Source organism: Vanellus vanellus (genome assembly GCF_965231255.1).
Source record: "Vanellus vanellus genome assembly, chromosome: 1".
In the NCBI taxonomy this organism is placed as follows: domain Eukaryota; kingdom Metazoa; phylum Chordata; class Aves; order Charadriiformes; family Charadriidae; genus Vanellus; species Vanellus vanellus.
The window spans coordinates 190,194,503-190,218,039 of NC_138905.1; the positions used below are offsets into that span (position 1 = coordinate 190,194,503).

At 37.9% G+C, this 23,537-nt stretch overlaps 1 protein-coding gene across 1 annotated transcript in view; it reads right to left on the bottom strand.

Annotated features, from left to right (window-relative positions):
- Nucleotides 1-2,038: 2,038 nt before the first annotated feature.
- The window catches only part of ZC3H13 (zinc finger CCCH-type containing 13), a 49,323-nt gene continuing 27,824 nt past the window's right edge, over nucleotides 2,039-23,537 (bottom strand). Inside the window, exons 10-20 of the mRNA XM_082485107.1 lie at nucleotides 21,543-21,853; nucleotides 20,021-20,485; nucleotides 18,874-19,056; nucleotides 15,209-15,752; nucleotides 14,085-14,188; nucleotides 12,656-13,681; nucleotides 11,078-11,587; nucleotides 7,752-7,901; nucleotides 6,594-6,794; nucleotides 3,178-3,341; nucleotides 2,039-2,552 (exon numbers count right to left, since the gene is read on the bottom strand). Coding sequence (XP_082341233.1) covers nucleotides 2,382-2,552; nucleotides 3,178-3,341; nucleotides 6,594-6,794; nucleotides 7,752-7,901; nucleotides 11,078-11,587; nucleotides 12,656-13,681; nucleotides 14,085-14,188; nucleotides 15,209-15,752; nucleotides 18,874-19,056; nucleotides 20,021-20,485; nucleotides 21,543-21,853 — 3,829 coding nt within the window. The 3' untranslated portion in view covers nucleotides 2,039-2,381. The remainder of the gene's footprint in view (nucleotides 2,553-3,177; nucleotides 3,342-6,593; nucleotides 6,795-7,751; nucleotides 7,902-11,077; nucleotides 11,588-12,655; nucleotides 13,682-14,084; nucleotides 14,189-15,208; nucleotides 15,753-18,873; nucleotides 19,057-20,020; nucleotides 20,486-21,542; nucleotides 21,854-23,537) is intronic.

Genomic DNA, 23,537 nt, shown 5'->3' on the forward strand with positions numbered 1-23,537 from the left:
CATACACAAAACTTTCACACTTTCACGGGGCTCTACCTGTGCAGTAACTGCTGCCAGACAAGAGAGGAATTGCTTGAAAAAAAATCTCAGTGCTTCCCTCAGAAACAGCCGTGGTTTCTGCCGGTACAACAACGTACTTCTGCACTCATAAGCGCTGCAAATCAAATCAAACCAAAGGTGCATCAGAGGCAATTTCAGCACCTTTTTTTTTTTTTTTTTTGTGTAATTCCAACAAATGATGGTACAGGTCAGCATTGGCTTTGACCTTCAATGGGACACTGGCACTTCACGAGGTACTCGTAGTAACCCATCAAGCCTATTTTATTTTGCATTTTCTAGGATAATGTGAAATACTCTGCTGGAAACTAAGTGCATATATACACCTTGACTGTTTTACAGGAAGAGTGTTTAAAGTAAGCGCAGTGTAATTAAATGCCACACAGTGAATCTATTTTGTGTACTGCAGTCTTAGACAAGGCTGTTTCCAGCTATCAAACATTTTTATGTCTCTTAGAGACGGAGATTAAAATAGGCTTTAACATAATTGGAAGCAATGATCTAATACTTTCAGCTTAAAGGCAGCATTATTGTAGCTATAAAATAGGTGAGAAGGCATTTAAATGCTGAATAGAACAGGTTTGTTAACTCTTGCTCAGGTTAAAGTACTAGTGTCTTTTAAAGACACTATTTTTTTTTGTAAGTGTATATAAAATCACCAGTGATATTAAAAATAACAGTCACCAAGTCTCTTAAAAATGTTCAACAAGTGAAAAACTTAGGAAGATAGTTTTGCCTGTATCACATAAGTTTAATGAGAATCCAACAAATGGTAGAAATTTCTCACGTTATTTAGATTTGATACAAGTACTTATAAACTAGCGCGTGGGAACTTACAAAAATATAAATAAATCCCCCTCACATTTTCTTTAAACGTAATATAAGAACATTTTACTGAACGCTTACGTGCTAGGTATTATAGGAAAGCACTATAGTAAGAAAGCTTTGTATTTGAATTGAATTCCTATTCATATTTAGGCCTTTGCTTGAAGCCAATACAACTGTCAGTAATCACAAGAAGTGCGAGACAGGCTTGTTGTCAAACTGCACAGTCAGAGCGCCGGTTCCAAGTGGAGAAAAAGGCTAAAAAACTAATATAATCCAATTTAGTGGTTCATAACTCATTTTCAACCTGAATGAGAACAATGAAAACAAGCTGCTTTGCAACAAACCCAGCATCAAGGTTAAACTACCGATTTCTTTCCCACTCTCTATGAGAAGAATGCAAAGTTCAGGTTTAAACCCCGGGAAAGCAGAGAGGTGTGCACAGAGACTTAGCTTGAAGTTTTGGAAGTCTCCGTTTCACATGGAGGCCTCCACAGACTACCTAAATATACCTGACTGGTACAATCCAAAGATCCCCCACAAGATATTAACTTCTCAAACTGAAAACAATTCTTACAAAATTGAGCCCAGGCTTGACAAGTTTCTAATGAGGCCCCTGAAATCCATGACACCCAGCAAAACATCACTGCCTTTACTGCTAACATCTGAAAATACCTGAAACTCATCACATGTCAAATACCCTCAGGTTGCTGCAGGGGATTCATCTGCCCTGACACATAACGTAACATAAAATACATCCACTACTCCTCCTCTGTAAGCAGTACGCATTTCCAAAATGCTGTTAGTCTCACAAATATAGGCATTGAAAATTGGTCATAAATCACTTCCTGAAAGGTTGTTTTCTGTTTGTTTTTTTTGTTTTGTTTTGTTTTTTTTTTTTTTTTTTTAAACTTCTTTCTATTAACAAGAAGGGGAGTCTTATGTGACTAGACTAGACTTGTGTGTCCAGAAATTATCAGGAGAAAACCTGTGCTAAAGATGGAAAAGAGCTAAAGTTTTGTCCAAATCCAGATCCACACTAGAGGCTGCTGTGATAAGAAAGGGATTTGGGAAGTGGAGGTAAACAGACACTAAGCTATTGAAGAAATTCCAGATGTACTGAGGGACCAGGGTGGTGGTGGTGGAAAAAACATTCACAACGAGGAAAAAGATACACCGAGTTTTTTCTAAAGTTTAATATCAGATGGTATTATAAATGCTAAAACCAGACATTTTCACATTATTACACTTGATGCACCATAAAACAGGTTTATGTTACAGTGTAAGTTTCAATATTACAAAACTTGCAGAGAACTTCACACAAAAGACTTTATTTTTTACCCCTTTTATTCACATCCAAACCCAATAATTCTTATCTGTGTACAAACGGAGTATTTTCTTCCATCTTCTACAGCTGCTTTCCAACCAACCAGTTCTACACATCAGTACCAACATTGGTAGTGGGAAATCAACTAGAAAGTGCCACCACGGTCATTCGCTCAAGACACACACACTTCTTGCTGGATAGCTGGTTGGGGAATTTTACTATCCTCTGTCTTTTCCTGCCCAGGAACTTGGCACACAGTCTTTCGTTTGAATAACCGTAGACTCAACCGTAACAAGTCGCTGTCCATCGCTGCAGAATTTGTGTAAGTTTGTTTTGTTGCACCCTGTTGAAATTAAAAATTAAAAAAAAAAAAAGAAGTGAAAACAGTGGCTTTTAACATGCAAGCTGAGAAATTAACCTCAAGTACTCTCAATAATTTAATCATACATATTCACTAGAAAAGACTGAGAATTAATGATTTTTCAATTAGCATGCAAGATCGTAAAACCTACTGTAGTGCAAGAAATGGCAAAAGTATTTTTTCTTTTAATTCTGAAAAGAAAATTATCTGGGTACCTTTAGCTTGGAAGAACAGAATCTTGTAATTCTTATAGAAGTACATGCAATCTTAAGCAGGAGAATTATTCAACAATGGTCTTTGAAATTGCATTTTAACTAATTCTTTTTATCATGTATTCTCTAAATTTAGAAATTGTGCCTCCATAATTTTAAACCCCAAAACAAGAAACAGCACCCACCTCTAGTATCAATCTTAAATTAATCTCTCATCCTGAGTAACAAATAAACAACCTACAACCTCTTTAATTTAAAGTCTCTTCTCCATTATTTAAAGGAATAGGTCTACTCTAGAACAACAAACACAAAAATTAGCTCCCTGTAGAAATGTTTTTCCATAGTAGAATCTGTATTTCCACATTTTGACCAAGAACTCTAAACGAACCACTTGCCTTTTCATTCTTCATTAGCTGCTTACGAATTGCAGAATCCCTTCGAAAGCACAGTGCTTTACAGCAAGGACCCAGATTACTGAGAAGACCTGCTCTCTCTTCTTTTCGTAGAAGTGCAGCCATGTTCAATGCTCCCAGTTCATGTTCAAAAAGGTTTTCTGCATCTAGAAGGAATTGATGTTTGCAGAGATCAACATATATATGGTATTTTTGAACAGCAATATACAGTAATATGAAATTCCTTAAAGTTTTACTATTTGTATTTCTGCCTTCTAAATAGTATCAAGGTTTGGAAAAAAGGATGTTGCAGTTTAGGTAAAACCCAAATAAATCCTTCACTGTTTAAAGGGAAGGATGGGTACCCTTGTACGTAGCTTCAGCACTGGAAAGAAATGTTGAAACAGCAATCACTGAGAGGCCTGAAAAATCAAGTGGCAGCTCTGGGACAGCGGGGGTATCATTTATGGTCCGACATGTGTGACAAAAAGTGTTTACTACTAGCGTTAATCAGAAAGTAGTCCAAGTTTCACTTCTCTGTGAGATGTCACATAACTGTACTGGTGTCAGTACCAGGTTTGTATGGCCATGCAGAAGTGAAATACAACTATGCAGCATAACTCTTTTATCCATGGTGGATGAACCTGGAGAACAAGTCAACAGATGCTAATGAACTACCCCTTCCTACTGAGTCTGCTAAAGAATTTGATAATAGTACTTGGAGTGTCAGGACTAGTCCTTTAATACATTTATCAGAAGAACCAGTGTGCAGCTAGGACACTGAACCACTTCAAAAAAAGATGGATCCTGAGGCAAGTCTTGTTCTGTGACACATCTGTTTCTACAGAATGCAGCCAAAGACGAAAAGAGTGCATGCTGCTGGACTGCAGCTCATTGATTCATAACCCTTTTATGATAAATAGGAAGATTATGATATAATCGGGGGAGTGGAGGGAAGGCAAATCCAATCCAGCCACCTCTATATAGCAAAACATTTCGCACTTCGCAGAGAATCTAACACCTAACTAGAGACACCAGCAAATGTGGGGAAGATTCAGCAGCTAAAAGCAAAGACTGCTACAGCAGTTTGGCAGAATGCACACAGAAGAGAACAAGAAGCATTTTTAAACCACTCAGAATTTGAACGAAGCTGAATAAGACTATTTTTTAAACAAGGTGAAAAAAGAAGGTACATGAAATCAAGGGCAGGTTATAGAGAACTGCACTGAAGTCATAAAAACAGCTTCAATGGACAATCAACACCACAAATAAGTGAGAAGACACAAAAAGGCTACTTCAAAGGCAACACTGACAGCTTGCAGATTCTGCCTAGGTGCCAGATGCTGAGCACATCTGGCGACTAAGCATGTCCATATCCTTAGAGCAAAATATTGCACATAATAGAGGGTAAGTCAGCTACAAATCTCAACTCCATCACATACTACAGACTTTTGTTTCCAAAGAAAATTAACTTAAAAAAAAACAACCATTCCCCAAAAATGCTATCATTTCCTTCCTTTCTGCATTTCAGTGTATTACCAGAAACTTTTCATCCACAATGAGGACAAAGAAGGGAACACCAAACTCAGGAATAAAACAGGGAAACAAATTATACCACCATGAAGAAGTCCAAAGTGAAAACATTACATTTTCACTGTAACACATACTGAATATTGAGCTCCAATTCATTCACTTTTCAGGTACCTGTACCTTAGTTTAGAATATATGTGCTGTGGCTGTGTAATCACTATAACAAGGAACCTTCACCTAGCAGATTACAGGGGAACCGTATACACTTGAAAGCCCACTGGTGGTTCCACGTGTAGCAACTTTCATGCGTGCCAGACTGCACACACCAAAGGGAAAAAAAAAAATCAACAGAGGCACTTCAATCCCCCTTTCTCTCCAGAGCAAAGTTCTGCTGAATCCATGTACACTTAAGACAGCCCAGAAGCAGTGCCAGAGAGCCTCCTATTATCACTATGGACATTCTGTTTATTTCTAGAGAAGCATGCAAGGGCTGCTGAGGATATTTCAGGTATCATTTTAAATAGCCAGGTGAAGTGATTCCACACTGCAGTTCCTGTTGCAGGGAATCCCTCGTAAGAAGTATTTAAGCGTACAGCAAAATTAAGCTTACAGGGAGAGAGACATAGTTCATACCTTTACTATATCAGACAGTTTGCAAACTCAAGACGACTCAATATTTTATCAGTTACATCAGTTATATAAATTCTTAAGCATAGGAGCTGAGATTTTTTTTTTCTAAACTAGAAGAAAGCTAATACTGCATAGCTGCAAATATTGCAGTGGAACATTTACAGTAGTTACTAATACCAAATACACACCTCAAACTATACTGCCTATGATGCATTAAAACGTTTGCATTTAATTTGATTTAAAAAAAAAAGAAGTAGAAGCAATAGCAACAGCCCATGATTAATAGTTATGGAATTTAAAAGGATCAAGCAAGCAGTTATGTTTGTGGAGATTAACAAGACAACTGCATAAAGAATAATGTTGCAAAGAATGTGAAAGTATTGTTTTAAATTAAGAACTAGAATTTACAGAGGAAAAAAAAAACAAAAACCAGAAAAATCTGCTATTCTCTAAAATCAGGGGCTCTGCAGATACTATTATTTATAAGTCATAATTTTCTCACATGTAGATCCTGGAATAATTTCCATCTTACAGAAAGCAAATGTTTCATAGCTCTAAAAAAACCAATTCTACCATGCAAGTTGTCACAAGCAGCTTAACTGGTTCCTGGGGTGCCATAGAGAAAAATCAGTATTCTCTCTCGTACAAAAGCCCTGCTTACAGTACAGAATTGTAGTAAACAGCACTGGTATAGTTCATGCCCATCCCATCTATTATGCATGTCTTATGCCACACACTTTATCCAAATCCCAGACCTGTGTACTATTTAATTACCCATTTCTAGCACAGACATAATATACAAATTTCACTTAGCTGCTTCATTCTGACCCAAAACCTCTTATCTATGCATTCTGGAGAGGATCTTCAGAAGGAAAGTAAGAGGACATGCAGAGGATCTTCAAAGAAAATAAGAAATCTTATTTCTTTCTCCCAATATTACTGCTGATTCACAGCAGAAGGTATTTAGCTCTCCAAAAAACTGATGACACACTTTAGGCTATAAAAGCATGAATGGTGTCACAAACAGAATATTCCAATAGGATGCAAAATTGTTTAGGCTATTATTCAAGACTCCTCACCACTGCTGGAATTAAAACACTAATTTGACTGACAAGCAACTGTGTTACATTCCTGTAATTTTCACACAATACTCATTATACACTTTCTATGGTCTTGAAACCTAAAATAATCAACTAAGGTACATTTCATAAGGATTTTCATTAAGTACAAAAGAGTTTAATTCCTGCAGAAACAATTACCTTTAGGTTTTTCTAACACTCTCTGGCAAGTCTCTTTAATTTTGGTGAAGAGTTCTGGTCCTGCCAATCGCTTGGAAATGCCAACTCTCAACATAACAGCACCTGGTGTGAATTTTAAGAGTGCAGCCCCAGGCTCCCGTGGTTCTTTTGGCTGCTTTGGCATAAGACTGGACCAATCTACATCTATAACATCCACAGGATCTGCAAAAACATTGACAGAGAATGAGTTACCACATCATCATCCCTTACCACAGTTGATTAATTTCACATGCTGTGTACATCCCTGTGTCCTAAACGCAGTATATATTAGATGAACATTGTTCTGCAGTTCTCAAAGCCAAGATCATTGGACACTTCAGGTAAGAACATCAAAACTCACTTAGATTGGTGGAAAAAAGGAGTGTCCAAATATAAAGCTTCTTGGATTAAAAAAAAAAAAACCCACCCCTAATATTCTGCTTCATTTTTACTGCAATTCCTTTGTGAAAGGCTGCTTGGACCCTGCTTAGCCAGCAGATTTGGACACATCACTTATGCATTCACAAGAGTCAGTACAACTAAACATGCTGTGACAGATCCAAATTAAATGCTTAAAAAGCTAGTATTTCAATTCGGGATGCTGAATGTTTTTGGGTTGCTGGTTTTTTTTTTTTTTGTTTGTTTGTTTGTTTTTTTCCAAAGGAGGGATGTGCTATTTATTGAATAACCATGCAACTGTGTTTGTCTAGTATGTTTACCACAGAAAATATGAACACTGATGCCCTGCTGACCCAACTGAACTTACGACAAGTAGAAGATTTCATGCTTCCCAGTGCATTTGGGAAACATTCAAGCACGGATAAAATCTGTTCATAAAAATATCAGTTCCAAGTAATGATCAAAACCAAATGGGATAAATGAAAACACGTTTATAAAAACAAAAAGCTTACCCTTCTAGCTATATAAAACAAGATAAATACTACTTCATAATACAGCTCCCAGTACTCTTTACTTACCTCTAGATGTCTCAGGCTTACCTATTACAGAACAAATGAGAAATACTTAAGAGCATACAAACTGCATTCCTAATTCAGAAATATTGTCAACATCATGATAGCATTATATGAAAACTGATCTTTATATTCAAATAATCATAAAGAGGTTTTGCTATACTTTTACCAGGCATCTTCTCATCCTCCTGTTGATCCTCCCGCTTTTCAGCATCACCTGCCAGAATTTCATCCAGTTCATCATCACTGATTGGCTCATATTCTCCAGCACCAGACCCCAGTGACTGTACATCATCAATCTTTGCTTCATCTTCTCCTCCTACAGAGACAGATATATACTGTAGCTTTAAAGTAATCATTCTTGTTCTCTAAACATGCTTTAAGCAGCCTGAAAACAGAAAGGTTCAGACACTAAACTGTTAGTTTTGGGGGACAAGTATATTCAACATGAAAACAGGTATTAACTCATGGAAACAGAGACCTTTTTTCTCCCATACACAATGCGGCAGTTTGAATTTTACTTGGTGCATTATTAGTCAGACTGCACATGAAAGGCCATATTCAGAAGAAACATATGCTGATTATCTGATATCTGGTATGTACTTAATAATATAAATCTAAGTTGGCACCACAAATTCTTTCAGATGCTTTTGCACTGAATTCTGAGTTCAGATTCAAAATAAGAAGGTGCAAGATATTCTGAATGAAGCAATTATTCAGAGTTTTAGACACTTCGTGGAAGCCACAAGAAGAGCTTTTAGAAAGCCATGCTAAACTTCTTTAGTTGTTACACTCCTATCCATCTGCCTACTATATGCATATACAAATACCTGTGCTGTATGGGTAAACATGTTCCTTAAAACCTGTAAACACAAGACACTCACATTGCATTTTGCAGTTCATGAAAAGAACACCTGAAGGCATTCTCTCACCTCCAAGACTGAAAGATCCAACTCAAATATTCAGAAACCCTACTGCTCAAAGCTCAGGCTTTCTTAGGGTTCTCCAACACAGTACTTGCAATGAGTTGTGCCATACAAACTAGACAGAATTTACAGGGGTCCTCCCCTGTGGATGACTGTTCTAATATCTTCCAGCTCCCTTATCCAGAAGGAAAACTGCCTCTGTTTTAAGATGTCCCCAATACTATTTTTTTTTTTTTTTGTTACCTTTGTAAAAGCTACAGAGGGGGAAGAAAAAAAAAAAAGTCACCTCAACTAACCTAAAAATCAGTAAGGAAAAAGCAAGTAAAAGACATGCTAGCAGAGCATAAATTAACTACTCTGACCACCTGGTAGTGCTTTGGAAGGAGCATATAGCAACTTCAGCATTATTTAAGCCCACTCCTAGGGCAAACACATTAAGGTTCAAGACATTATAGTAATGTAATAATTATGTCCTCGCACATTTTGTTAGGCAATATACCACAGTAATTTGTCCAATTAAATATCAGATACCTCCTTAACATCATCAGATTTGGAAACTGTTTTTAGTTTTCGAGAACTTTTTTCCTTTTTAAAAGGAAAATAAAACGATCTATACTAGATTTCATTTTGTCTTAGAATTTTAAATATTCACTGCCTGTATAATCTATCTTCTGCCTCCACACTGATCTACCAGATACATCAGCTCACCATAACGACGTGCTTGGACAGCACAAATGAACCATTAAAAAAATTACTGTATGAAGCAGTTAAAAGTAATAATCCATAGTTCTCAATACATGATTAAAAAAGATTACTATCTCAATTTTGAATTTCAAATCAAAGTTTGATAATTTCTAGATTACAATGCTATCACTACCCTTTACTGCTTTTTTGCAGAAATGTACTTTAATATTAATTTTGCATTAAAAACACAACACACTAGTCAGCTAAAAAGGAGCAATGTAAACAGGAGTAAAAGTAATGAAAGACAGTAAGTACACTAAACCTTAGAAAATCACAAACATGCCATATATAGTATGCTTTAATAAAATTGAACGTTTTGTAAAAGACATTTCTTTCTCTTAAAAAATAATCCTAAATATACCATAACTTCCTACAGATTGTAATTTTCAGAGAATTTAGAACACAACCTTGAAAAATACATAAAAGAATACACATTAAAACACTTACAAGAAGTCTGCTGAAAGGCTAGACGTAAGAGTACATTTAACATCCACAGCCTGTTTAGTTATAGGTGCCCTCTTGGAAACAGGTAACCTACCTAGGAATAGCCTTTCACCAACTCTTTTCTGAAGTTACCACACTGTACTCTCAGATTTCTTGCACCATTCCTTCCTCTAGCTTAAAAATCACTGAATGCTGTCCATTCCAGCAAGACAGAGCAGACTTCCCCATAATCCTCCAAACACTATCTTTGACAAGTGTTTCTACTCCACACATAACCTCAAAAAATGGAAATTTCTCAATTGCACCAGTCAACCTTAATGACCCCTTTGTAAGCAATCAGGCAGGAGATATAGTGAGCAATAAATATTCCTCATCGTCCTCTCCAGAGAGCATTTAAGTGCCCAAATTAACAATGAACATCTACTGATAATTCTTATTAAGCATGCAAATATGATGAGACAACGTCCTGTTATTTTGTGTAAAACTACAAAAGCTTAATTAATTTGTTTCTCTTTCTGAAGACTATGGACTTCAGGCCTTACAATTCCAAACATCCAAAACCTCCAAATCCTACAATGCCTTTTTTCCTCTCAACAGATCTTAGAGAAGACAACTCCTGCCATCACCAAAAAAAGCCAACTTACTGAACATAACAGTAACGTATAGCACTCTGGACTTACTCTTGCTTCTTTTACCATGTTGATACAGGTTAAAAAGTACTTCACAAACTTCCTATGCATGCAAAGCTCAAGCTGTCTAATCCACGTGACGAACTCTTAAGAGTTTGTGTTTGCCCATTCCTTTCTTTATTTATTAATACTAAGTACATTTTCCCCAGCACCATAAAGGCCAGCAAACTGAAGCTGCATTGAATAAGATTACCTCAGGAAAGCCATTGTTGGACTGTTGTGCCAAGCCATACATATGTTTCACCCACTAACCAGACAATAATTTCTATAATAACTGAGCTCTGCAGAAAAAAAAACCCCAAAGAACAGTTCAAAGTCAACATTTCCCCCCCCCCCCCAATTACCTGTCACTTCCAAACTAAGAAATAGAACTTATATGATATAACAAAGCAATCAAATGTTGCTGTTATTCTTTAGCAAACTGCCTATTCAGAAATGTTACACCTTGGTGAAATTATACCTCAAATCATTTATGTTTCTATGCCTCAGGACTTCTTTAGAAATTAACAAATAACACTAAAGAAGATGGCTCAGCAGATTTCTCTCTTATTTTGTCTGCTTCCACAGTAGAGAAGCTGGAGCCAATAAGCCTTTCAGTAGAAAACTATTCTAATATAGCTCAGTTCAGCACTATGGTAAAAGGGAAAAAATAAAATATTCGTCAGTCCCGGTTCTTTCCCAGAATATCTCACCTTCTAAACTCTCTACTTTTTCAGCCTCATTTCCATCTTCAAAACCTTGTGAAGGTCCTAAATCTTTGTCTGTCCTTTCCTTCTCTGAAGCTGCTGAATCCCGACAAACGCCATCAAATTCCTTTTCATGATCTCTGTCCAGTTTCGTTTCACTGTGTTTTGTTGATTCTTTTTGAGAGGAGATGTCAAGAGTTCTGTCTCTCTCTCTTTCAGCAGCATCGGGTAGTTGTCTGTCTCTCTCTCTGTCCAGCTCCCGTCTTTTCTCCCTCTCCCTCTCTCGTTCTCTGAGTCTCTCTCGTTCCCTGCTCCTCGGCCAGTCTTTGTCAACATCTCGGTCCCAGTCTCTCTGTCTTCCCTCTCTCCTCTCTCTCTCTCGTTCTCGATCATGTTCATGTCGATCTCGCTCCTGAAGCCTTTCCCTGCTATCAAAGGACCCAGATCTGGAATGGACCTGGCGATCTGATTCAGGAGAACTTCTTCTTGAACTGTGGCTTCTTGAATCTTGACGATCTGAATAAAATATTTTAAACATAAGCGTGACTACAGCACATAAATATAATACCATTTTACTAGACCAAAGCATTTTAAAGATTCAGGTATGAAAATGTACTTCTCAAAAGGATCTTCTTCAAGTCAATAACGCCTTCAGATTGCCTATAGATTTAACCTTACTTAAAACATACGGCATTTCTCCTGCTCCCCAAAAAGATTTTCAGTGGCTACTTCCTACTATGACAGAAGACAAACTGAAGGTATATCATTTTAACTCAGAAATTTAGGGAATCATCTCAAAATTCAAAAATTTCAAAACACGTCTTCTAAAAGCTAGGAAAGCCTTAGCTAGCAAATGATAAATTCAGAAAAACAATTTTAGGCATGTAACCATGAGGAAACAGAGACAGAGTGCTTTAGGAGGGAGATATTTTCCTATTGATGCTTTTTGAATTTTAAAACATTTTACCTTTTTTTTTTTTTCAGGAATTACACAAACAAAACAAGTTGTGATTATTTTGATTTGCAAAGATGATTTCCATACGCGTTAAAAGTATGCCTAACAGGAGTCATGACAGATTTACCTCAGTGAAAATAGCTCCTGAGATGATAATGGATCTCTCTCCCAGAGAGAAGAGACATTTTCATTTTGCATAGATTTCAGAATTTCCATATCAAAATATGGAAGATATCAAAAAATGTTAATAATGCATTTAAGAACATTATTTAGATGATAAAACTACCTCAGTGTTCTGTTAGCGCAGGCATTTTCTCTTTCTATTTTTTTTTTGTCCTACAAATTACTGTATTCCCCAGTAAGCATGAACTGAATCTGACCAAATGTTTTGGTGTAAACAAAGTGGTAATCCTGCCCACTGAGGATCAGCTTTTCAAATATAGTAATATTTGCAAGAATCTTAATTTACTCTAGTTTTGTGAATGTTAGAGAGTACCTCCCTCTCCCTTCATGTTAATTACAAATGAAAAGAGTATACAGCCACGCAAGAATGATTTGAATATGGGATTCATACCTCTGCACTTTTATATAGAATGATAGGTCAGTCTCGCTAAAACGTGTCTTATTACCTGAAGATGTGCTGCGACTGGGTTCCCCTCGTTTCAACTGATCAATTCTGGACTTCCGTTCCCCAGTGATTTCTAGGCTTTTCTTATCTCTATCTCTGTCCCTGTCCCTATCCCTGTCTCTAGAGCTACTGTGCAGGATCCTCTTCCGTCCAGTCTGGTCATCTCCACTGCGATGAGCTGACTCATTGGAAGGGGATCTAAGTCTGCTTGAGGCATGGCTCCGATTGCTACCAAGGCTGCTGCTGCGCTTCTGATCCACAGGTTTACGGTGTGGCCCATCATCTATAGTAACATGAGGGGCTTCCACCTTTTCACCCCTTGTCCTATGACTTTTTCTATGGGAGTCCTCAGTACTTCTTTCTGGAACAACAATGTCACCACGTTCAGGAACATCTTCATCTGACCAGTCACTAAAAGTTGTATCTTCTCTTTTCTGGGGGACTTCTGCCACAGCTTTCTCAGGTGGTGCTTCAACCAGTTCTTCTTTTGTTACAGGAGGGGTTCTTGGACCTTTCTTCTTTTTATGATGTGGAACAATTTCTTCATCAGAAACTTCAGAATCACCCTTGGACCTCTTCCTCTTTTTCTCTACATTTTTCTTTTTTTGACCTTTCTTGGGTGAAAAGACCTGGCTTTCCTCAGTCGTTGATTCATTAGCGTACCTTTCCACCCCACTGTCATCATCTTTCTTCTTCTTTGTGGCTTTTTTCTGTACCTTAGACTTCCTCTTGCTGTCATCATGCATTCTATCAGAAGCATCTCTTTCTTCAGAGGGACGGTGTCCAAGACTTTCCTGAATCCTGGACCGGGAGCCTTCTGAAACATCTGCTTGCTCTCTTTGCTTGTCTGCTGAAGAAACCCTCTCTTTAAACTCTGGTTCTTCATAACGCCGAGAACTTTCCTTTCTGTCCGATTTTCGCTCCTCTTCTTTCCAGCGACTCTGCCGCTCTTCTGTAACATGAGAGGGGCTCAGTGACCGGGACTCCTGGGGCCGCACAACCTGGCTCAGAAGTCTGTGCTTTTCATCTACAAAATGGGAAGAAGAATGTACTTGTATTGTTTAGGAAGAAGAACAGGTGAACATTTGGTATCTTGTGCATGCCAAAACGTGTCAATCAAAACAAATAATCCATTATTTCAGTTACATTTCTTAAGTTTTTCTACTGCTGCAGCAGCAACAGACTATTTCCATTTTGGTAAACGTGCACCTTAAACAACAGATGTGGAAGCCACTATCACCTGGCAGACATAACATATACTGATAAAATTAAGACAAAAAGACAAACATATAAATTAGGAAAAATTGTGATGCTCATAAAACTAAGGTGAAGAGCTTGCCCCATGTTTTTTGTATTTAAGATTGCAAGTTATTTTCCATAGGCAGAGGGTAAGCTGGATCCTGCTGCAAATATAGCCAACTCTTACTTACTTTTATCATCTCCGCTGTTGTAAGCATCACTATCAGGAGAATGCTCACGGCGACGTTTGGGTGACTGACGAGGACTTGGACTGCTTTCATTTCTGTGACGCTTCCTGCGGCACAAACATGTACAGTCAAATTTCTTGAGGTTTCTTTAAAGAAAACATTCAATAACTGACTATCATCAACACAATCCCTAAAGTGTAAGCACTTCATGGAGAAGACAACACATCTAAGGATGCCAGTAAATTTTGAAGACTTTTAAGTTGTTATTCCGAAACTCCAAGTATGATCAGTGTTCTGATCATACTTTAAGATACCTTAAACTGAAACTCTAACATTTAAGACAACTATCTTTCTAGCAAAAAGTTATGAAAAGATCCATTTTTTACTGTGGCAATGATCCTTGCAGTGGGTTGACCCCAGCTGGCAGCTAAGCCCCTACCTAGACACTTGCTCACTTCACACCCAGTGGGATGGGGGACAGCCTGTACTACGTGATTTACAAAAATCCACAATCTCTCAAACAAAAGCTACTAATTACTTCCAAGCAAAGCAGCCATTCATGGCAACACTGGTTTGCTTATTATTGATGAAACAATGAGAACTTTATTGTACTAAATGAAAAGAGACAAAGAATCAGTGCTACATACTTAAAGGAAGCACCACACACTTACTCGGGATATTGTTCACACCTTCACTGGCAGTCGTCTGGTATTGAAAATTTAGTAGCGCAAATGCTAATTTATGTTCCACAGAAATTTAATGAACAAAGTCATGAACACTGATCTAGTTAGCTGCTATTACTAAAGACAAAGCCACACAAGTATACTTTAAAAGGAAAATTACATGGTCTGACTCAATTGTTAGCTCCTGAGTAGTTCCACGCTTCAGCACTACCAAAGCATCAGATTAACTTCACCAGTATAGTACTGATTTTGGGGCCACCCATATGTGCCACACAGATGCAGGGGAGACACGTCTGCATAAACGGGTTATCTTCTTCCTTATGATACTTCCCATCTTAGTAACTTACTGAAATCAACAGTAAAAGAATGCCTTCGTTTTTTTGGTTTTGTTTTTTTTTTTTTTTTTTTTTTTTTTAAACTGAAGTAACATTCAGATCCACTCACTTGGATTTTCTTTCCTCATGGACATCTCTTGAGCTTCTTTCTTCTCGGATATCTTCTCTCTTATCCCTGCGGTCTTCCCTTCCTTTTTCTTTGTCATCCCAGTCTCTCTGGCGATCTCTTTCTTTATCCCTGTCCCGACCCCTCTCCCTTTCTCGTTCTCGCTCTCTATCTCTTTCGCGCTCTCGCTCCCTTTCTCGTTCCTCCCGCTCTCGCTCTCTTTCCTTTTCCCTCTCCCTTTCTCGTTCCCTCTCCCTGTCATGGTCCCTGTCTCGGTCACGGTCGCGCTCCCTGTCTTTGTCCCGCTCTCTCTCCCTCTCCCGTTCCCGAGCACGATCTCGTTCCAACTCTCTTTCCTTCTCCCTTTCTCTTTCCCGATCTCTTTCTCTTTCCCTCTCTCGGTCTCTCTCTCTTTCTCGCTCTCTCTCCCGGGCCCTTTCATCTCTCCTGTCATCAGACCGATCTACCCTTCGCTCTTCTCTTCTTTCATCACGCTCGAGGTCATCGCTTCGTCCTTGATGTCGTACCGGTGAGCTTGCTCTTTGATCTGTGAAGAGAGGCAGGTTTGATTACCAAGTGCTAAAGGGATGTACATCGCTTCCACTACACTGATAAAACCCCAAGAGCTTCTGTTTTGACAATCTAGATACAGGTTTGCATTAAGTGAAAAGTGACTCCCTGCAGAAACTTGGAAATTTTCTTTGGGGAGGAAAAATGACAAAAAGCAGTACTAATTTTGAAAGATTTTTTTCAATACTTTGGGAGTGGGTTCTCCTTATTTTAGTTACTACAAAATGTTATTTTCTACCAGACTGAAGCCTTCTGAGTGGCTTCAAAAGAGAATTATACACCTCACAGCCTAGCCATTATTATTGCATTACTCAATGATTCAAAATCTGGTATAAGGTCTTGAAAAGCTCTGAAAGACATACAGATGAAAATGAAACATTAAGCCTTCCGTATGAAAATTTTACTTCCTAAAACTGTTAAGAGTCACGGGCTTTACAAGAACTCCCACTATTTAGAATACATAGTAAAAGTTACTGCAAAATAAGAAACACTACCCGATCTTGTCACCGAAGAAGAGAACCCTGCACAGAAATACACACTCAAACACATGAGAAAGGTAGAGGCAAGGATGCAATACGGGAAGCAGAACTGCTGGAGGTTACCATATGTATTCACTGCAGAGCCTTACAGTTTTAGAAGCCCAGTTTTTCAGTGTTCAGACAGTATATTAGTCAAAGAAAACTAAATTTAAATAGAAAACGACTGATCCAGGACAGTGAAACCAGATTTATGCAACAGTATGTACTCTCCACAGACTTAGCTGCCTTGTTATATTTTGGATATTTTTTAAAATATTTCTATAAATTTTGTCCACTTTATAACAACTTCTATGCTGATGTCAGTAGTATTTGAATCACACACACAAAAAATTTAAAAAATCATTAAAACTATTTTTCCACAATATATATTAAAAGCACTACACAAAAGAGCAAGAAATGGCACGAACAGAGGTTGGTATTTTCTGTCCATTACTCTGGGGCTGAGAGTGCATTTCACTGTAAATTGAGACAATGTCCACCAGGGGCAAGCAGGCAGAGTTTGAACAGGACTAAATCAATAAAACATGCATTTCCATCAGTTTAATCAATTTTCATCTCCGAGTGAATTAAAAATTACTTAATTCTCCCATGTTACCAGGTAAAATTAAAAGGAAACTTGAGTGACATTTCTGCCATGGATGTAACACTTTTTAAAAAAGGGAAATCATCAGTCCATGCAATTGGTTCCATGAACAGGTCTCACGTTCTTTTAATCGTGCCTGTAACATCACTATACAATTTATTGTGCGTACTAAGTATTAGATTTTATACAGAAGCTCTGTAACTCCTGTTTGTTATGTCAGTTTTGGTAACAAAACATCTACAATAAACTCTTACACAAATCAAGACACTGGAAGTGTTTGGACAATTAAATGTGGATAGTCAGCCCTTCTTATGTGATTTCATTATTTGAAGCACTGTTCCAGTGGTTGTTTGGAACACCTACATATTTGCCTTAGTTGAGCAAAGGCAGCCCAAATTTGCGAGCTTACATTTTAAAATCATACTAAAAATATTCCTTGCATATCATAGAACTAAGTACCAATCAAAATCTATCTCCATTTTCTCTGAACGACAAATTTCAAAACTGTGATCTAATTACGGAAACTACATCTTGAATTGTAACTCTGAGGAGGATTTACTACTACAAAAAGCAATCTAAATTTTTGAGGAAGAAAACAACAAGTCTTATCTCCATTCAAGCTCTTTACATTTTTCCCCACCAAAGGGAACACAACATATTCAAAGCAACTTCCCTTCTACAAATTTATTTTGTTGTGATGACATATTTTTACTTCCAAGGTTCCCTCCTCCCTTTTTTTTTTTAATGTTTTTCTTAATTTATTAAGAACTCTGTAGGATATAAAAAGCACAAATTACATTATAATATATATCGGACTTGGTGGGGGTGGGGCAGTGGAAGAGATGAAAGCTAGGCTGGAAAAGCCAATCCCCAGGACATGTTCAGACTGCAGAATTTTTCAGCTGACAACAAAAAGAAAGCCTGGAGATTAGGTTTATTGAAATCCTGCTTTGAAGATGAGACAGAATCTACAGCAGAACCTGTCACAAGAACAAGCAATAATAGATACATTTCAGTGGACCAAAAAGCTCCTCGCAAAGTAACATACAAACCACATCTTTGAAAAACTGAAGCTAAACAACAGCTAGAACACATGTCACTTCCAAATCAAAACTCAAGATAGAAAAAAAACCCACCGCTGTAATTTTATATTTATTTTTCACAGCTCCTCACTTCATTTCCATGTTATTTTCATTTGCCTCCTGTTCTCTTAATTGGTGAGCAATACAAGTATTTTCCAGACTCAAAGTTGGTACTAAGTTCCTTAGAGATAATACAACACTTTCAGTGCAGAAGTGTGACATCTTGCACACTATGTCTGAAACAACAGTCTCGCATACTCTTTCTGTGATCACTGGTATCTGCACCAACACTTACTAGCCAATTATTACTGATCATGACAAAGCATTCATCAATATTAAATTTCCCCAGTCAATACATTTTTGACTTAATCATAAATTTAAACTGTTGCTTGTTTTAGTAGTACGTAGTCAGTAAGTCAGCCAGTCTAGTAGTCAGGCCTTCCCCAAAACACACTCAAATAACTCATAGTGCAAAAGTACTATGTTTCTACACAGACAAACAGAACCAGTAATGAAATGCAGTCATGACTGTGAGCTTACATGTGTACGTACATGAATTGGAGGAGGTGAAGAGAAGGAAAAAATGTTTGAAGTTGTACAATGAAATTAAGTTTAGTTTGCTTAAAGACTACTTTGATGAATAAAAACAGAAGTTGTCAAAATCTAGCTGTAGGAAGGGAGAAAGGGCATAGCACTCATGCATACACTGCTAATAAGAGATCTTATTACAGAAGTTAACTTACATCAAGGATAGCACAAGTGTCAGTGTGCTATGTCAAATAAGTTATCAATTAGTGTTACAGGGGCAGAACAAGGGGAAAAAAAAGGTAGGAGAGAGAAACATACATACACACTTGACTATGTACGTATTGGTAAAAATATACGTTAAGATACCTCTATCTCTGTTGTCACGCCTGTCACGTTCACCATGTCTTCTTTCAAAGGAGGAATCCCTTGCTTGTTCTCGACTGTCGTAGCGATCCCGATCAGGGTAGCTACTCCTCGATTCCCAGCTATCATGGTAGTTTCCACTACTGCTGTGACTATCAACCTGGGATCCTCTAGTCCCCCGACTTCCTAATAGAGATGTATCAATATAAAAGATGAGTTTCCACACATAAGGAAATCCACTTATATTTTATACCAACTAAAGTAATAACTTTTAATAAACGTGAATTAACAGTTCACAGAAATAGGAATTGTAGCATCAAAGTCTACTTAACAACTCTCAAATTTTACGTTTTAATTGCAAAATTATTACTTCAAACTGCAAACTCAAGACTTTCTAAATCTCCATCCCGTGGTCACAGCATGAGGTCTTCTGACTAGGAATATAACAGTCCAAAAGTCAGTTCACATTTGTTCTGAGTAAGATGTAAATTTATAGACAGCACAGCAAGAATAAGCAGAGAAAGTAGAGATCATCTTTCCTGTAAAAACTGTATGGCATTTTCCTAATGAAATCATCACAATAAACCTGAGAAAGCCAAAATATATTTACTATAGATGATTTAAAGGTGGCAAGTGTAGCTGTTCTACCAAGTGCATCAGACTTTCAAAAATACTGCCAAAGGTTAAAACCCCACTTTTCTTGGTCAATCAAGAAGGGTGGGGCAGATAAGAGAAAGATAGTTTTCAGGTACTTAAGACATGCAGCTCCTTTTGAGAGAAAACAAAAAACCTGCTGCCCAGTATTTAAAGACACACTGCTCTCTAGGAATCTTCCCTTACACATCAGCCTCTTACTTGTGTTTGTAGCCCATGGGAGAACCTAGGGTTGCAGAAACATTAAATAGCATGGTGCAAGGGTTAGGGTTGTTTTAAAACGGTATGGCAGAACACCAATGTTATGCCACTTTAATGAATGGAGAACACAGAAGTGCTATAAATTTAAGCAACTGTTCTAATTTAATGACAATAGAAGAGAACATAGCTTTAAAAGCATGAACTATTTGGCAGCACTTCCATATCAAGATCATATGAATGTCAATAATCAATCTCTAGTGATAGGGACACATTAATTTTTTAAATCAGGCAATACCCTTGTCAGACAATTCTGGACCTCTGCCTCGACTTCTGCCAGTTCTGTCACTTCTGCTCTCATTTCTGGAGTCACTTCTGGAGTCATTCCTTGTTTCAGCACGAGAGCTCTCCTCTCTGCCATGGGATCTTCCATAACTGCGTGAGTCATCCTGGTACTGGTCATCCTTCTTATGGGTATCACGACTCTCTCTGTCTCTGTAGTCATGGGAATCCCGTGTGGAACGCGAGTCTCTCTGATCACGACTGTCTTTGGTATCTCTGCTATAATCTCTTGTATCTCTGGAGTCTCGAGTGTCTCTGGATTCCCTTGGCTCCCTCCGATCTCTGTTGTCTCTTGTCTCCCTCCGATCTCTTCCATCACGAGATTCTCTGTCATCTCTATGATCCCTGGAGGTACTCTGCTCCTGGTCATAATCACGATCATCTCTTGTTTCTCTTTCTTTTTCCCTTTTCCCTCTAGTTTCTATAAAATGTTTAAAAGAATGTTATATACATAGCTTAATCAGAGGAAGCAAAAATCAGAAGACAACACTAAAATAATACAGTCAAAATATATTTGACATACACACAGAAAATCAAAATTAATGTGTAAGTAGAAGAATATTTTGGGTATCTGCCTACACATTCAGTAAGCTTAAAGATCTTATTTGTGAATTTGAATCTGTATTTTACAAATATTTACCTGTTCAGAAGAGAGTAAGTATAATAAAAATATATTTCAAACTTATTAGACAGCAAGCACACTACAATAATTTTAAGGTAGGATCATTTCTCCTCCAATCAGGTTCCTTTTCTTTTCTCCACACATGTATTTTCAGGAAATTTGTGCTATATTTAGACCACACGCTTTTAAGACCTCAATGTCCTGATAAAATCTTTTGGTTTGTTTGGGTTGGGTTCCCCCCCCCCCCTTTTTTTTTTTTTAAGGTTAAGTTTACAGCCAATCTAAAAAAAGCTGGCATATGTAATCTTTGTAACCTGTCTCTTTAGAGAAATGGCATGTTTGCCCATCACAAATTGTTCAACCAGCTCTACAGATTTCTAGAGGGAATGACTGTTTCTTTGCACACACATACTTTAATGTCAATTAAAAGGACAACGGACAGAGCAATCAGTGAGGACTGGATTAGCATTTGGGCACCTCATAGAAAAGAGTAATAGTTACTTACACTTATCCTGCTGTTACTCAGTTGATCCTCTAGTATATGCCTGATACCAAGAGAAGATCACTTACCTACTGCTGCCACTATTGCATTACACAAGAAACACCTGACAGATGCCTACAGGACCTCTACAATCAGCTGAGCCTACATAAGCAGTCCTATCAGGAATACACCACTGCAGAGTCCCTGAAAACAGCTCCACCAACACAGGAATGATAATACAAATGTCTGCCAATATTTTCTTCACTCCATAGCCACTGGGATAGGTGCAGACAATGCCACAATTTGAAAATCAAGTTTCAAAATGCAATTTGCAAACAAATAAAAATTAATCTTAAGTGTTACTTGTATTCATACCATCCCGCCTCTCATGGCGCCTATCATGAGATTGTGAAGTCCGATCACGATCATGCCTTCCCTTTTCTCTTCCTGGAGATCGGTGTCTTGAAGGGCTTCGCTTCCTCTGAGGAGAAGAGGAAGAGTGTGGGGGATAGGGAGAAGATGACCGCCTTGCAGGTGGAGAAGCTGTCCTTTGATAGGATGGAGAAGGAGTTCTTTTGCGATGTGGGGAAGGAGAATGTCTTTGAACAGAGGAGCCCGACTGTGATGAAGAGGAGTGATGTCTGGAGGATATGGGGGAATGATGCTGACCTGATGGAGAAGCAGACCTGCAAGAAAGAGTTAGAATAGGCACACATGAAGTAACTTTATTTGAAAGGTTGTTACCATATCAAAAAAAAAAAAAGATAAAAATAACTCGTGTATTCTCTACCCTCTATCTGCTGAAAATAAGTGCTCTTTCTATAAAACATTAAACTAATCTTCACTCGAGGGTACCAAGTGTATCCTTTCAAAGTATACTTGAAAGGCTGAAAGAGCTGGGACTCTTTAGCCTGGAGAAGAGAAGGCTGAGGGGAGACCTTATTATGGCATACAAGTATCTAAAGGGTGGGTTGAAGGAGGATGGAGCCAGGCTCTTTTCATTGGTTCCAAGTGACAGGACGAGGGGCAATGGGCACAAGTTAGAACACAGGAAGTTCCATTCAAATACACGGAAAAACTTCTTTACAGTGAGGGTGACAGAACACTAGCACAGGCTGCCCAGGGAGGTTGTGGAGTCCCCTTCTCTGGAGATTTTCAAGACCCGCCTGGATGCAGTCCTGAGTAATGTGCTCTAGGCAATCCTGCTTTAGCAGGGGAGTTGGACTAGATGATCTCTAGAGGTCCCTTCCAACTCTGAAACTCCATGATTCTGTGATACTTATCTTTAAATGCTTAGTTTATTTAATACCCAATAACAAGTTGTCCAATCAAAATTCTATTATACAGCTAACAGAATGCTTTCCTGAGGGGAGGGAAGAGCAGACAAAAACGCGATCTTCTTCCCTACCTCCAAACCTGAACAACTTTTTCTTCAATATAAGATGTTTTTCGGAGCTCATGGTAAAATTAGGCAGATACACTGTGTAAAAATTAAGGGGATTTTTTTCTTTTGTTTCCAACAGCATTCTTTTTTTTTTTTTTTTTTTTTTTTTTTTTAGAAAGCAACAGTGTCTTCTTTTGCATTTTTAGCTTCTTTCTTTTATTGTAAGCATTGATCTTTAAACAATTTAGGCCAGGATCCTGAAAACCCGTATGCCTATCTACTTAAAAGTTTAGCAAACATGAATCTTTACACAAGCAGGGAAAAGTCATATCTAATAGAATAAGAAAAAAGTATGCAAAGTGTCTCACATCTTGGAAATCCCAACACTTAAAGATCACTTACACAACAGTAAACATGTTCCCTCATAATGTTATCTCATTGACAGTCTAACACCAACAAACACACACTTCAAGCCTTTGAGCTTTGTAGTGGTTCAGCATCAAAGCAAATTGCAGGTATCTTTTCGCAGGCAACACGACTTGCCCTTAACTCCCAACTCCTTTCCACTTCACAAAATTCCAGAGACTCCAAAGAGAAGAGCAGGAGTCAGAAAAACCACACATGGACAATAAATTTTGAGAAAATCCCACTTAATTTTAAGTAATTTAGTTCCTGCTTTTGAATGTCTATATACAGTGTTGGTGACTTCAAATAAACATCCAGATCATACAGATCTCAGTTTCAGGTGACTCACAAATGAGGGACTACTTTACTAAAAGCAGTAGTACCTCCCTGTAATCTTCTGCAATAGCCCAACAGTTGGTAAAGATATCTATGTAACACAGCTTTTGCTGAGTATCTTGCAAACATCACAAGAAATTCTTCCCAGGGAGATAGCTGATGTTAGTTGGGCTCTGAAGAGAGTGAGCTCTGGAGTAATTCTGATTAGCAGCTTACAGCATGTCATTACGCTATCCAAGAGCCAA